The sequence below is a fragment of the Ranitomeya variabilis genome, chromosome 2 (genome assembly GCF_051348905.1).
Source record: "Ranitomeya variabilis isolate aRanVar5 chromosome 2, aRanVar5.hap1, whole genome shotgun sequence".
In the NCBI taxonomy this organism is placed as follows: Eukaryota; Metazoa; Chordata; class Amphibia; order Anura; family Dendrobatidae; genus Ranitomeya; species Ranitomeya variabilis.
This window is the reverse complement of record NC_135233.1, coordinates 996,070,418-996,087,317: the sequence shown is the minus strand read 5'-3', so window position 1 is coordinate 996,087,317 and position 16,900 is coordinate 996,070,418. Positions and strand designations below refer to the sequence as shown.

Here is a 16,900-nt window from a genome sequence, read left to right as displayed (position 1 = left end):
CGTCATGTTATGTCTGGATCAGATGGAAAAGGTGAGAAAAGTGACGACTCCACCAGAAAGAACGTCCTCTGTAAGTCTCCATCTATAACTGCACTGTGATCTTTATATGTCATGCAGGACTGGTATCTACCGCTATATGTCACCGTATGGCGATACTATCAGTGCTGGTCATTGTATAGAGATTTATTTTCAATAACTGTGCGGTCATCTCCTGAGGTTCCCCTATGCCCACCGTAGTTATAATCATGGTTACCTGGTTAAGGGCCACAGGTGGACACAGACAGAAAAGGACCCATGTGCATAAACAATATATGGGCCCTTTGCAGCCCAAGAGCTCCTAAAAATGCAAAATTGCACTTTATTTAGAGGTAGAAATGGGCCCCTTATCTCTTTTGGCCTATAGGTTGCACTAATGATATGTCCGCCTGTAAGGGGCCCACTCACGTTTTGTCCCCCTGAGCTGAACCCCTAGCTAAACCTCTGCCTAAATACCATGATAAGGGAGGCTAGAGTAGCCAGGGACACTCTCAGAAACATGATTAATACGAGAAAGAAAAAGAGTACAAAACGTCCCAAGGATAAAATTCAATAGTGCTGCACCAGGTCCCCAGGTGGAAATAAATATGGGTAAGGACAGTTTTTGATTCACTTTGTGCACTTTTGTTCCCTTAAAGTGATACATACTATTTTACTAGTTGGTCTTATTTGACCTTCTTGGGATTGATTGTTAGTACCCATTATATGTTTTATTGTTGTGTATGAGCCATTTTTTATTTAGTGATCTTAATGTAATTTCAGGTGACTTACTGATTTGGGTGCTATCTCTTTCTCTTGATTGACTGATATTTACAAGGGAACAGCCTTATGTGGGTCGCACTTGCACTTTCTTTATATGGCTGCCATTTTCTGCCCTCCCTCTCACTAGTATTTGGTACCTTGGTGCATTACACCTGTTATTCATTAAATTGCTTCATCATTATTTGTACTTATTATGTATTTTGTTTGTATGACATATGTGTTTGGAATAAATATTGCATTTTTTCCTTATCCTTTTGTACTTTTTTTTCTTTCTCGTATTAATTATAAGGTAGTATGCTATTAGTTCCTTTGGAGAGTACTCTTCCCACATGTGTACATCTTTTTAGTGTGTTTCTGTATTTTGCACCAATCAATCACTTTCTCAGAATGTAAGGTATACAATTGAGTTAATTCTCTGCATTCTGGATATGATATCTGCGTAGACCAAGGAGGATGTTACAGCCTTCCGCAGCTGATTCTCTGCTCTCAGGCATCAATGCTGGTCTGAGCAAAGCCCCCACTACTGAATGACAGCCCCCCTGAGAGATGCTTGCCGCACCCCCTTTAAATCCAGTACACATAAAAAGGCAGAGCTGGTCCAGCTGCCAAATGGCCACATGGTGGAGCCTTGCAGGCACTGTGCACTCTTACACAGATGCCTTTAACCCCTTAGAGCCCAAAATTCTTAAAAAAAAAAAAAATCCCACAGAAAAAAAAGTAGAATATATATGAGAGGCTGGAGTTTGTGTTGCACTGCATGCTACTGCCACAATATACATGGCTTACCAGAGTTTCAGTCCCAGCTGCAGTAACAGCAGCAGTGTTACCTGCAGAATCAACCATCACTATGGAACAGACCTGGCAAACTTGTCCCCAACTGGCCACCTGCTGGTAGCTGTGTCCCTTGGAATCATTGGAAGTTTGGGCTTCTTCAATAACTTGCTGGTACTTGTCCTCTTCTGCCAATACAAGGTCCTGCGTTCACCCATTAATATGCTCTTGATGAACATTTCCCTGAGTGACTTGATGGTCTGCATCCTGGGCACTCCATTCAGCTTCGCAGCAAGTACGCAGGGACGCTGGCTCATTGGTAAGGCTGGCTGCATTTGGTATGGATTTATCAATACACTTTTTGGTGAGTCTCATTTTGTATTAATCTTTGTAGAATAATTATGCCGTGCTTTGCTGAGCTGTTGATTTTCTTATGTAGCTCGAGGTAAAAGCGCAATGTGCTCAGCAGTTTGAAATATATGTCAGAGCTATATTTGTCCATGAAACTGACAAGTTTATTAAATTAATAATCTAGTTTCTTTCTATTTGCCATAAATCAAACCTGTTTAATGCATCTTCTGACACTTCCCTGAATCATGAGCATGCTCGGCAATGAGTTCTTCAGGAGTTTCTCTAAGTTTTGACTGTTATGCGTTCAATGTACTAAAAACATAAGTAAAAACTTGCAACTATAGCAGGATAAAATATAAAAGAAAAGATGAAACAAATTCAGACTATTAGCTAGTAAATAAATATTTGGATTTGACATTTTCCCAAGTTTTTATCAACATCTTGTATCCTCGGGGCTCAGACATCTGTGATTTTTTTCGTACGAGAAGTGTCTTTTATTAGTTTCATCAGATTTTCAACAGAGTTTGGTCGCAGGCTCATCATTTTTTTTTTTTGTCTGATGAGAAAAAAAACAAAGTTTCTTCACCTTCTCCTATCAATCCATGAACAATGGACAGCACTTGGAGGGCATTCGAGTACTGTCCGATATATATATTTTTTTTTTTTCACACACCCATAGACTTTGATTCTCGAGTTTCAACCGACCATCGGATTAATATAGGACGATTCAGAAATTTTGCACTGACCTCTCGGTCCCCAAAAATCATGGGCATGTGAATAGACCCGTAGACTTTCATAGGTACGATTGCTTTCTGCGAAAACCACATACACTGCATGCAGAATTATTAGGCAAGTTGTATTTTAGAGGATTATTTTTATTATTGATCAACAACTATGTTCTCAATCAACCCAAAAGACTCATAAATTTCAAAGCTTAATATTTTTGGAAGTTGGAGTGTTTTTTTTTTAGATTTTGCTATCTTAGGCTACTTTCACACTAGCGTCAGTACTGGGCCGTCACCATGCGTCGGCCCGACGTACCGACGGAGGTTGTGAAATAAATGCACAACTATTGTAATGTCCAGGGAGGAGGGGGCGGAGTTTTGGCTGCGCATGCGCGGTCAAAAATGGCGGACGCGACGCACAAAAAAAGTTACATGGAACTTTTTTTGTGCCGACGGTCCGCCAAAACACGACGCATCCGTCGCACGATGGATGCGACGTGTGGCCATACGTCGCAATGTGTCGCTAATGCAAGTCAATGGAGAAAAAACGCATCCTGCGGGCAACTTTGCAGGATGCGTTTTTTCTCCAAAACGACGCATTGCGACGTACAGCCAACAACGCTAGTGTGAAAGTAGCCTTAGGAGGATATCTGTTTGTGCAGGTAACTATTACTGTGCAGAATTATTAGGCAACTTAATAAAAACCAAATATATTCCCATCTCACTTGTTTATTTTCACCAGGTAAACCAATATAACTGCACAAAATTTAGAAATAAACATTTCTAACATGCAAAAACAAAACCCTAAAAAATTAGTGACCAATATAGCCACCTTTCTTTATGATGACACTCAGCAGCCTTCCATCCATATATTCTGTCAGTTGCTTGATCTGTTTACGATGAACATTACGTGCAGCAGCCACCACAGCCTCCCAGACACTGTTCCAAGAGGTGGACTGTTTTCCCTCCCTGTAGATCTCACATTTTATGAGGGACCAAAGGTTCTCTATGGGGTTCAGATCAGGTGAACAAGGGGGCCATGTCATTATTTTTTCTTCTTTGAGACCTTTACTGCCAGCCACGCTGTGGAGTAGTTGGAGGCATGTGATGGAGCATTGTCCTGCATGAAAATCATGTTTTTCTTTAACGATACCGACTTCTTCCTGTACCACTGCTTGAAGAAGTTGTCTTCCAGAAACTGGCAGTAGGTCTGGGAGTTGAGCTTCACTCCTTCCTCAACCCGAAAAGGTCCCACAAATACATATTTGATGATACCAGCCCATACCAGAACCCCACCTCCACCTTGCTGGCGTCTGAGTCGGAGTGGAGCTCTCTGCCCTTTACTGATCCAGCCTCTGGCCCATCCATCTGGCCCATCAAGAGTCACTCTCATTTCATCAGTCCTTAAAACATTTGAAAAGTCAGTCTTAAGATATTTCTTGGCCCAGTCTCGACATTTTATCTTATGTTTCTTGTTCAAAGGTGGTCGTTTTTCAGCCTTCCTTACCTTGGCCATGTCCCTGAGTATCGCACACCTTGTGCTTTTTGTTAATCCAGTAAAGTTTCAGCTCTGAAATATGGCAAAACTGGTAGCAAATGGCATCTTGGCAGCTTCACGCTTGATTTTCCTCAATTCATGGGCAGTTATTTTGCGCCTTTTTTGCCTACCACGCTTCTTGCGACCCTGTTGGCCATTTGCCACGAAACACTTGATTGTTCCGTAATCACGCTTCAAAAGTTTGGCAATTTCAAGACTGCTGCATCCCTCTGCAAGACATCTCACAATTTTGGACTTTTCAGAACCCGTCAAATCTCTCTTCTGACCCATTTTGCCAAAGGAAAGAAAGTTGCCTAATAATTAAGCACACCTTATATAGGGTGTTGATGTCATTAGACAACACCCCTTCACATTACAGAGATGCACATCACCTGATTTACTTAATTTGTAGTTGGCTCTCAAGCCTGAACAGCTTGGAGTAGGACATGTATAAAAAGTATCACGTGAGCAAAATACAACTTGCCTAATAATTCTGCACACAGTGTATAGCACTGATACTCAAAAAACTGACTTGTAAATGAGCCCTAAGGGTATGTGCACACGTTGCGGATTTGCCTGTGGAATTTTCTGTGCGGATTCTGCATCTCTTGGCAGAAAACGCAGGTCAAGATCTGCGTGTTTTTTAATGCGGATTTTGTGCGTTTTTCCCGGTGATTTTGTGCTAATGTCATGCGTTTTTACTCCTGCGTTTTCCTATAATGGAATGGGTACAGAAACGCTGCAGAAACGCACAAAGAATTGACGGTGACCAGAAAAATGCCCACAGGAAAATTGCCCACAGGAAAAATGCCCACAGGAAAAATGCCCACATGGAAAACTGCCCACACGGAAAATTGCGCACACGGAAATTTGCCACACGGAAATTTGCCCACACGGAAATTTGCCCACAGGGAAAATTGCCCACACGGAAAATTGCCCACATGGAAAATTGCCCACACAGAAAATTGCCAATTGTAGCATCACAAAGTTTCAGATTCATGATATTTGAGGTGCAAGGTGAAGAATGCCAACAGAAAATTGCCCACAGGCTTAATTATAGGTTAACTGCTCTGTAGGACAGGGGGATAGTATATGCATGTATACTTGAGATGCTCTGCAGGGCAGAAGAATAATATATAATTATAGGTGAGATGCTCTGCAGGACAGAGAATAGCAAAGACCTATAGGTTAAATGCTCTGCAGGACAGGGGAGAGTATGCAGGTATAGGTGAGATGCTCTGCAGGACAGAGAATAGCAAAGAGATATAGGTTAAATGCTCTACAGGACAGGGGGATAGTATATGCATGTATACATGAGATGCTCTGCAGGGCAGAAGAATAATATATAATTATAGGTGAGATGCTCTGCAGGACAGAGAATAGCAAAGAGATATAGGTTAAATGCTCTGCAGGACAGGGGGATAGTATGCAGGTATACGTGAGATGCTCTGCAGGGCAGAAGAATAATATAATATTGTAGGTGAGATGCTCTGCAGGACAGAGAATAGCAAGGATATATAGGTTAAATGCTCTGCAGGACAGGGGGATATTATGCAGGTATACGTGAGATGCTCTGCAGGGCAGAAGAATAATATAGAAATATAGGTGAGATGCTCTGCAAGACAGAGAATAGCAAAGAGATATAGGTTAAATGCTCTGCAGGTCAGGGGGATATTATGCAGGTATACGTGAGATGCTCTGCAGAACAGAGAATAATATAGAATTATAGGTGAGATGCTCTGCAGCACAGAAGAATGTCGGCAAAAATTGCCCACATAAAAAACTACCAACAAGTTTATTAAGAACAGTTTATTAAGGAGTTTTAATAACAACAATAACTTAAGTTTATTAAACAATCATTGCACAGCTGCAAATAATTAGCTGCCGGGTGATTGTCCTTGACTTCCATGGGCTCCATTGAAATACAATACAGCACAACACAGGCAGCAAAGAAAATGCAGAATGGATTTCAACAAATGTCTCTGGGCCCAGTTTACTTCTCCAGGTTCTACAGGTTCGGTTCACTCATCCCTAGTCCCAGAGTACGGATTCTGTTCTTAGGAGTTGTCATTCCACTGTGCTAATAATAATTCTGCTCTCATTGTGGTGTGTGTGGGCCTAGAGACCCTTAGGCTATGTTCACACGCTGCAGATTTTGCTGCGGATCCGCAGCGGTTTCCCATGCGTTTACAGTACAATGTACTGTACAATGCACATGCTGCGGAAAAAAACGCTCAGAAACACAGTGGTTTACATTCCACAGCATGTCAATTCTTTGTGCGGAATCCGCAGCGGTTTTACACCTGCTCCATAATAGAAAACCACAGGTGTAAAACCGCAGTGGAATCCGCACAAAAACAAAGGACCATTCTATGTGTGCACATACCCTTATTCAAATCCACTCTGCATTTCCTTCCATCCTATGCCTGCCTGCACCTGCAGTATATGTGTATGATACATAACTAGGTAGGGACTGTTCACCCATACTCTTGGTAGTCGTAAGTGGACAGGGAAGAAAGTGCAGGCCCCAGATTCACTGCAACTGAAGTCAATGGGAGAGTGGAGCTGCTATGGCGCTTCTGCTCTTCTGACAGATTCTGACAAAATCTCACCTTTCTGCGGTGCCTTCTGGGTTTCCAGGACCATCTATCTCAGACAGCAGCACCCTGCTTTTGGTGGGCACCCACTAAGATGATAATGTATTAGATCTGACCTGCAGTCCCATGTAACTCCACAGATAATAGAGTGATTCTTTTGTGGGTACTGATAGCAATGATGGCTCCTCTGGATCACACTGCTGCTGGCTCTGCATGTGCTGCTGTTCTGGGCTGGTGCGAGGAGTAAGGCAGAATCAGTGAGAGATGAGAGCAGACTAGATCTATCTATTGCTGAGAATGACAGACTGCTACAAACGACAGATCTTCAGCATGTTTGCAGTTTTGCACTAGGTCAGCAGTAAATCACAAGTTGATCACATATCATGTGAACATCCTCACCTTTCACCTCAAATATCATAGTCTGAAACTTTGTGATGCTGAAATTGGCAATTTTCCATGTGGGTAATTTTCCATGAGGGCAATTTTCTGTGTGGGCAAATTTCTGTGTGGGCAATTTTCTGTGTGGGTAATTTTCCGTGTGGGCAATTTTCCATGTGGGGAATTTTCTGTGTGGGGAATTTTCCATGTGGGCAATTTTCCGTGTGGGCAATTTTCCGTGTGGGCAATTTTCTGTGTGGGCAATTTTCCTGTGGGCATTTTTCCTGTGGGCATTTTTCATGTGGGCAATTTTCCTGTGGGCAATTTTCCTGTGGGCATTTTTCAGGGAACCCACAAAAACAGTGATTGGCAGCTCTCTGCCAGCAACCATAACTCTGGCAGGGAGCCTACATTGAGAGACCTCCATGGAGGATATGCATAAGCTCAGATTGGCCTCCTCCACACCCTCTGAGCTTAGTAGTTTTCCACCGTTGCGCTTTTTTTTAGAAAACAGAGGACAAGCATTTACATAATGCCCTTTTTTACCACAGCAAAAACAGAGTCCCTGCTTCCTGAGCGAGGGGGCTTGATGACGCGACACCCCTGCGATTTGCATAGACTCCGTGGGCTCACCTGCAGCAACCTCACGTGCACCTACAACCTCCCCCATAGGCGGTGTCTCTAGCGCCCCCTGACGCAAACAACGATCAATGCGGACAACAAGACTCATGGCAGACTCTAGAGAAGCAGGAGTCTCATACATCAGAAGGGCTTGTTTAACCCTTCTCGAAACCCCACATACAAACTGACTCCACAGCGCCGGGTCATTCCATTATGTGTCCACCGCCCAGCAGCGAAATTCAGAACAGTAATCCTCCGCCATTCGCTCCCCCTGGCAGAGAGCGCGTATTTTAGATTCTGCTAGAGCCAATCTGTCAGGATCATCGTATATGAGTCCAAGAGCAGAAAAAAAACCTCCCCACTGAGTTAAATGCAGCTGAATCAGAAGGTAATGAAAACGCCCATGCTTGGGGGTCTCCGTTTAGTAATGACAAAACCAAGCCCACACGCTGAGCCTCATTACCTGAGGAAAGCGGGCGCATACGAAAATACAATTTGCAAGCTTCACGGAAAACAACAAATTTACTGCGTTCCCCAGCAAACCTCTCAGGTAAAGGGATTTTTGGCTCTGCAACTCTACCTGCAGTTTCCACTTGCACATTAGATACCACAAGACCCTTTTGCTGAACTGCCCCCTTCAATTCAGTGACCTGTAAGAACAGCGCCCTCAACTGGCGGTTTATGGAAGTCATGGGATCCATGACATACAAAAAAAAAATATATATATATTTTTTTTCTTTTGGGCTGATTATAATGTCACGGGATTACTGGGTAGACTAAGGCTGGTTACCCGGGCCCCTGCGATATCCCTCAGACTAGGGAAACCCTGTCTGTCCCTTTCCCAGAAGTTACACTAAAGGTGTGCATGTCTGGGCTGCCAGGCCTGACCCTGTCTCCTGTTTCAGCCCTAAGCTGAAACCACCACCCGCCACCCAGTGAAGAGACCACACACCAATCCCCACAGAAAGCACAGACAGGGAAAACTGAAAAACGCACCACGCCGCTGACACACAGGAATACACTATAATGTGCACAGGGCAAAACAAATACAAATATAGGAAGGAGGAATATGACAAAGGATAATACACCACCAGATATGATATTCCTACAACAAGACCACCACTCCAGACCGGAATCACTAGGCATAAAGCACAAGCTATAATCGGCGACGCCCAAAGTCCAGCACGACTATTTAAAGGCCGTGGACGTGACCCAGCCTCCAACCTGATTACCAGCTAGATTAACCCCGAGCAAGCTGGATAAAATCTAGCCGACACCACTGAGTGTGTAGTGGACGTAAGTGGAGTTACTGCTGTCTGTCGGACGCCCTAGTGTGAACAGCGTCCGACATGACAGTGAGAGAGAGAGGACCCTGCTGACCATAAGAGCTTACACTTTACAGGAGAGAGAGGACCCCTCTGACCATAAGAGCTTGCACTCTATAGGAGAGAGAGAGAGGACCCTGCTGACCATAAGAGCTTACATTCTATAGGAGAGAGAGAGGACCCTCCTGACCTTAAGCGATTACACTCTATGAGAGAGAGAGGACCCTTCTGACCATAAGAGGTTACACTCTACAGGAGAGAGAGGGCCCTTTGACCATAAGAGCTGGTGTGAGCAGGTTGCAAGATGCAGTAACTGGTCGGAGGCAGAGCAAAGGTTAACATTGGGTTTACTTTTAACAGGTATACTCGCAGGGAGAAAATGAGTAAAACAGTACAACTGAATAAAGGGCTTGAAACTCAGAGAAAACAGGGGTAGTGAATAGGGTAGACAGTTCAAGAATAGCAAACTTATCAGTCCGACGACGTCAGGATGCGGATTTCTGGATGTGAATGTTGGCGGCAAGACCTTGGCGCCTAAGGGGTCCTGTGTAGTCCAGGAGAAGATGGCATCCTGGATCCTGGCGGTGTTTCCTCATGGTCTGGTCGATGATCAGTAAGTTGAGAAATGATGAACGGCAAAGAGCAGAGACAAGAAACGGTTGTCAGCAGTTAGAACAGGTCACCACTCATGGCGGGTGACCCGGCTTCCCTGTAGATGTGTGCGTGTGTCTGTGTCTTGTCTGCGGAGTTTGTCACTCATGGTCAGTGGTAACAGCGAGGACCGCATGAGTCTTTGTCAGCAGTCTCTGGTCACTGCTCTCAAACCCTTCTGGCTTGGGCCTGCTCTGTCTAAATGCTTTGTGGTAGGATCCCTGACACTGTCCTCCTGCGCACTGCACGTACCCGCCAAGACTGACTGATTTCCCGCACGCTGCAGGCCTCATCTTAGCCATGCCCCCTGCTCTTATGCTTTCCCCCGTGCAACCTGGGTGACAGCCCCGACAGTTCCGGATCCGTCACAAAGTAGGCACGCCTGGTCTGGGTCTTCTCCTTCCACTTGCACTCTATGGAAGAGAGAGAGGACCCTGCTGACCATAAGAGCTTACACTGTATAGGAGAGAGAGAGGACCCTGCTGACCATAAGAGTTTACACTCCACTGGAGAGAGACTTACCCAGTGACTTTGTAGATGAAAAACGATTCTGCTGTTACAAACTGTTCTCCACTGGGAACCGCTAGTCTCAGGTGGCTCCATTAAAAGACCACCACTCTACGATATGGTATGATAATCCGCTAGATGTCATAGCTGCAGGGCATTTTGGGGAGGCCCATGTGGCAATGCAAAATGATGATAGCCGGTTTTATGATGCTTCAGCAGTGTGGGAAATGGTGGCGGCAAATTGTTTTTTTGCAAATTAAATCTCAAAATGTTCGAATTCGTGTTAAATCACAAATTTCAGGAAATTTGACTCAGACTTGGTCCTCCATAGTTTGATCCGCTCATCTGTAATTATAAATTATTTATATCTTGGTGGAAATTGTGTCTGTCTTGATCCTACAGAATAGAGCTGGGATTAGTTTGTATTCCTTTTTACTAAGCAATGTGATTCCTTTCTGCCTCATTGGTAATATGTACTCTTAGTTCTCATGGCTCTCACCATGCACCGTGTTTGCACTCTAGGGTCTAGGTCATAAAAGGTTCCTAAAAGGGAGCTTGTTTTTTTTGGATAACTTTCTTTCTGTGAAATTTAAAATATTTTGATGCACTTGTGACTGACGGTACATGTCTTCATCCAGTGCCATAACATATACTGACATTTTCAAAATCCAGCAGGAATTATTGAGTTTCTACTGAGTCCGGCAATCAGGAGAAGGTGAGCAATAATTGGCAACTGGCTCTCCATGTTTATATCATCAATGCAGCACAGAATGAAAGGATTTATGTAGTACACATCATTCATGATAAGTCATCTGCAGGAAAAGTCATGTGAAATCCATACTGACCTATAGGTAAGTGTCTGTTTGATAGATGGACAGAATGTCAGCACTGTACGACCTGCCATAGATCTCGATTCACCCCTTACTGACTGACAAACTTGTGGAATCGCATAGAAATGTAGAGAAAAACAATGATAATAATGTATCTCAACTGTATTTTCAATGTATTTGCTGGTATTCTGCCAATTGATGATGAGCGGATTGTTTGAAATTCAAATTTGTCAGTTTTCCCAATTTTTTCCTACACAATTTAATTTGCGGTGAATAAATTTGCTGCAAAGCCTTTAGTAGCTCGGAAAATAAGTGTATAACATGTTGAGATATTCTAGGAATGCATTGAGTCCTTTTGAGTTCTTTAATGCAAACATCCCTAACAATTTCCAAGTGACCTCAACCTATCTAATTAGGGGAAAACGTATGGTAACTGGTGGTAACCAACATCGGTATTCTGGTGGGTTGTATTGGTGTAATATTGGACTATTACAACAAAGAAGTGTTCAAATATATTTTTTTTAACAGGCACACTGTGTAAGGCACAGATGTGTATATAATTCTGAATTGTGGAGATTTTTCTTTTGATTAAAGAAAAAAATATGACTTGACCTTCTAACGATGCAGGAAGAACAGATTCTGTGACACATAAGCCATGGTTTCAGGATATTTATTTAGTAGTGAATTTAGGGCATTGGGGTATTAACCTGCTCTCATTGTTTGCAGTGTTTGAAGAATTAAAAAACTCTGTTATTAAAGGGAATTTGTCAGTAGGATCAACCCTCCTAAGCCGTCTATATGGACATGTAGGTCATAGGAAGCCAGATTAAACAATACCTTGCTATCTGAGATACGATGTCTTATTACAGAGAAATCCACATTTTTATTATATGTAAATGACATGTAAAGGACTATCAGCCGGACATAGATCTCCCTAAAAATCTATCTCCAGAGTTTATTATACATGATAGGGGGTGTTACCAGTGTGAGATATGTAACTTAACATTGACTCATAACAGACATGCTAGCTGCTGCAGCTCTCACAGCTGTGCTGTATTGCAACATTTCATCACTTAGTGCCTGTGAGATGGAAGATGACACTGAGGGGAACCGGCAGATGTGTCAGTTATGATCACACAAAGCTCTGCAGTGAGATCATGGGATGAGAGAGCGGCCATTACACATAACTCTGGTGACCATTACATGTACCATACTGGTAACACCCCCTTTAATTTATAGTAAACTCTGGAGGTAGATTTCTCACACACATAGCCCAAATGTTTCCCGTCACAGGATGGATGATGTAAGCAGCCATAATTTGCCTTAATCAGCTGCCGGCAGAGCTATAGTGTAGCTGTAACAGTAAGGGTATGTGCGCACGATTAGTAATTGTGCGTTTTACTGTGATTTTTGGTGTGTTTTGCCGCAGTTTTGTGTGCATTTTTTACATGCATTTTTGTACAGCAATGAATGCTTTATTGAGATAAATAAAGATACTAAAAAAAAAGTTTTGTGGTGTAATTTCTTGGTTTAACACCACCTTTTTCATTCTGATGTAATAGCATCAGGGTAATGGCATTAGGGCTTGGTGTCAGTAGCTGTCATTGACACCAAGCCCTAGGTTTAGTAATGAAAAGGTGTCAGCCAGACACCCTCATTACTAAGTTGTAAGTAAATACACACACACACACACACACACACACACACACACACACACACACACACACACACACACACAGTCACCAGCCTATGTAGGAGAGGAGCATTAACAGAATGAATCTACATAAGCTGTAACCAAACAGCAACTCTTAATTTAAAAAAAAAAAGAAAAAACAATTGCGTGGGCTCCCACATAATTTTCACAACCAGCAGAGGAAAAGCCGATGGCTGAGGGCTGATGTTAATATTCTGGGAAGGTGTCAATAGCCATAAAGGTTCCCAGGCTATTCCCAGCCACAGCTGTCGGATTAGCCTTTACTGGCTAGTTTACAGGGGCACCCCAGAAAAAAATTGACATAGTGTCCCCCTATAAAATCTAACCAGCAAAGGCTAGGAGGACAGATGCTTGCTGATATTAATAGCCTAGGAAGGAGCCATGGATATTGGCCCCCTCCCAGACTAAAAAAATCAGCTCTCATCCACCCCAAATAAGGCACATCTATAACGTGCCAAATCTGGCACTTAACCTCGCTCTTCCCACTTGCCCTGTAGTGGTGGCAAGTGGGGTGATAGTTGGGGGGTTGATGTCACCTTTGTATTGTCAGATGTCATCAAGCATATAGGTTAGTAATGGAGAGGCATTTCTAAGACAACCCAATTACTAACCCCATAGTGATATTATAAAAACACACACACCTAGAATAAAGTCCTTTACTTGAAATAATGATACAGACTCCTTTATTGAATCTTAATTAAACCGTACTTACCGAATGCCTAATCCACTGATGCCAATGTCTCCTGCAACAAAAATAAAATAATAAACCACAATATCCCTCACCTGTCCACAGAGAAGATAATCCATAATGTCCCACGACGATCCTGATGACTTTGAGAGCACTCACGGCGTGAGAAAGTTCTCAGGCAGCGTTGGTGCCTTAAGTAAGAGCACTGGAGCTGATCAGCTGATGAACTCCGGTGAACTCTCTCACGGCGGCTCAGTGCTATACACTGCGGGAGTGAGTACCTCCTGTCAGTGTATCGCCGGCGGCCTAGTAGAGCAGTCACGTCTCCCAATGTGACTGTTCTACAAGTGAGATTGCCATAAGACACGCGGGATTATGTGGACTACAGCGGACAGGAAAGTATATGGTGGTTTACTAATTTTATTAGGAGCATCGGGTATTGGGCTTTAAGGTGAGTATATGTTGTTTTTTTATTTTACATTTTTTTTCTAGGAGACGAAGGCATCAGGGATTTGATGTTAGGTAAGTATAATGTGTTTTTTATTTTTATTTGAATATGTATGTAATTATTTTACTTTTTTTTTTTTTTTAAGTGTGAGCACAGGTGCCGGCTGACGAGAAACTACGTCTCCCATCAGCGGCTCCAGCCATTACTGTTATCAGTGGCAGCAGATGTTGGCTGAAGGGAGGAGTAATCCCATCAGCCCATGCCTGCTGACATGCGGTAAGCTTTTTACTGTGGGTCACCACTGCGGGTAACAGTCACAGCTGCGGAGTCATGATGATATCTGACAGCATGACCCCGCAGCTCTCTGACCAATGGTCTTACCAGCGGTAGCGTTAATGCCGATAAGAACCACTGCACTGGTGTTTCCCACTCTGTCACACAGATGACAGCGTGGAAAACACCATAGGAAACCGGTAAAAATGCAAACAAAAACTCAGCAAATCTGCAAACATTTTTAAACCTGTGTTTTTGCTGCGGATTTGACTGACTCAATTGAAGTCAATGTGTAGAAAATGCTAAAAATCCACACAAAGAATCGACATGCTGCAGAAAAAAAATGCACTGGAAATACTCAAGGAAAATTACTGATCTTGTGCACAACAGTTCTGTATTGTCATTGAATTAGCTTTCATAACGACTCCATAGTGTTTTTGGCCCATTTCTGTGTGGAAAAAACGCAGCGAAAACACATAAAAAACACACCATGTGCACATAGCCTAAAAAAACTAAAAAATCCAGAGCCTTATCTATATCTGCAGTGCCTGGTCTGGCTTTTTTTTTTTAGTTCAGCATTCCTGATAGAGCTCGGTTATTTCAAATAACTGGCTAACTGCATGTATTGCACAATCCCATCAAATAACTCTTATGACATTGATTTATGCTGTATGCTTTTTTCATCTTTATTGCTTTTCATGTGAGTCATAGTTTTACTGCCACTGCTGTAACAACCTATACTAGTGATCCCTGTGATATAGAAGTTCCTGTCACAACTTTGGATACTTCTTATTTAGTTTTTATCCGTGTATCTATATGGCTCTGGCAAAATTAACAGACCACTGCAAAACATTCAGTTTGTCAAATTTTTCTCTTTATAGGTATATTTTTGAGTAAAACGTAAATTGTTCAGTTATTCTATAAACGTCTGACAACAATTTCCAAGCAATAAATTTTGTTGTTTTTTTTCTGAAAAGCAAAAATAGTCAAAATTAAAAAAGAAAAAAACAGTGCTTTCAGGCCTCAAATAATGCAAAGAAAACAAGTTCATAATCATAAGCAAGGTCACACTACCATATTTTCAGCTCGAGTGCTGTCCTTTAAAAACTGACATCACACAGATAGCACTAGGAACAATGTGATTCAACTAGACAGCTCAAATTAGCTTGTGGGTTTTTTTTCACGTACCAAATCTGTATGTGAAAAAAAATCACAGCATGTACTATTTTTTTTAGTATTTCAGATGAGACTAAACTATTAAAAAGTCTATGAATGCGCCAAAAGCAAAAAAATTGGATCCAACATGGATCAACCATATAGCAATCATATTTTCTACGGATGCATTTCCATTATTAACCAAGGAGACAGAATTTAACTATTTATCTTTAAAGTGTTATATAAAAACCTATGCCACACAGATGTAAAATACAGACACATAGATGAAATACAGATGACAATATGGATAAAAACCCTCCGAGATTTCTGGATGAAACTTAGACAATTTGTTTTTAACCCCTTCCCGACATGTGACGGTATAGTACGTCACATGTCGGGACCCCCGCTTTGATGTGCGCTCCGGCGGTGAGCGCACATCAAAGTCGCGACATGTCAGCTGTTTTTTACAGCTGACATGTGCGCGCAATAGCGGCGGGTGAAATCGCGATCACCCGCCGCTATTAACTAGTTAAATGCCGCTGTCAAGCGCAGACAGCGGCATTTAACTACCGCATCCGGCCGTGCGGCCGGATATGAGCGCATCGCCGACCCCTGTCACATGATCGGGGGTCGGCGATGCTCCTCCATTGTAACCATAGAGGTCCTTGAGACCTCTATGGTTACTGATTGCCGGTGGCTGTGAGCGCCCCCCTGTGGTCGGCGCTCATAGCACACCTGCATTTTAGCTACATAACAGCGATCTGATGATCGCTGTTATGTAGCAGAGCCGATCGGGCTGTGCCTGCTTCTAGCCTCCCATGGAGGCTATAGAAGCATGGCAAAAGTAAAAAAAAAAAGTTTTTAAAAATGTGAAAAAAATAAAAAAAACATAAAAGTTTAAATCACCCCCCTTTCGCCCCAATCAAAATAAATCAATAAAAAAAACCAAAAACCTACACATATTTGGTATCGCCGCGTTCAGAATCGCCCGATCTATCAATTAAAAAAAAGCATTAACCTGATCGCTAAATGGCGTAATGAGAAAAAAATTCGAAACGCCAGATTTACGTTTTTTTGGTCGCCACGACATTGCATTAAAATGCAATAACGGGCGATCAAAAGAACGTATCTACACCAAAATGCTATCATTAAAAACGCCAGCTCGGCACGCAAAAAATAAGCCCTCACCTGACCCCAGATCACGAAAAATGGAGACGCTACGAGTATCGGAAAATGGCGCAATTTTGTTTTGTTTTGTTTTTTGCAAAGTTTGGAATTTTTTTTCACCACTTAGGTGAAAAATAACCTATTCATGTTAGGTGTCTATGAACTCGTAGTGACCTGGAGAATCATAATGGCAGGTCAGTTTTAGCATTTAGTGAACCTAGCAAAATAGGCAAGCAAAAAACAAGTGTGGGATTGCACTTTTTTTGCAATTTCACTGCACTTGGAATTTTTTTCCCGTTTTCTAGTACACGACATGCTAAAACCAATGATGTCGTTCAAAAGTACAACTCGTCCCGCAAAAAAT

The 16,900-nt window shown here is 42.6% G+C and overlaps 1 protein-coding gene across 1 annotated transcript in view; it reads left to right on the top strand.

Annotated features, from left to right (window-relative positions):
* Positions 1 to 1,245: 1,245 nt before the first annotated feature.
* LOC143808444 (vertebrate ancient opsin-like) overlaps positions 1,246 to 16,900 on the top strand; it is a 192,697-nt gene continuing 177,042 nt past the window's right edge. The window contains exon 1 of the mRNA XM_077291122.1: positions 1,246 to 1,933. Coding sequence (XP_077147237.1) covers positions 1,576 to 1,933 — 358 coding nt within the window. The 5' untranslated portion in view covers positions 1,246 to 1,575. The remainder of the gene's footprint in view (positions 1,934 to 16,900) is intronic.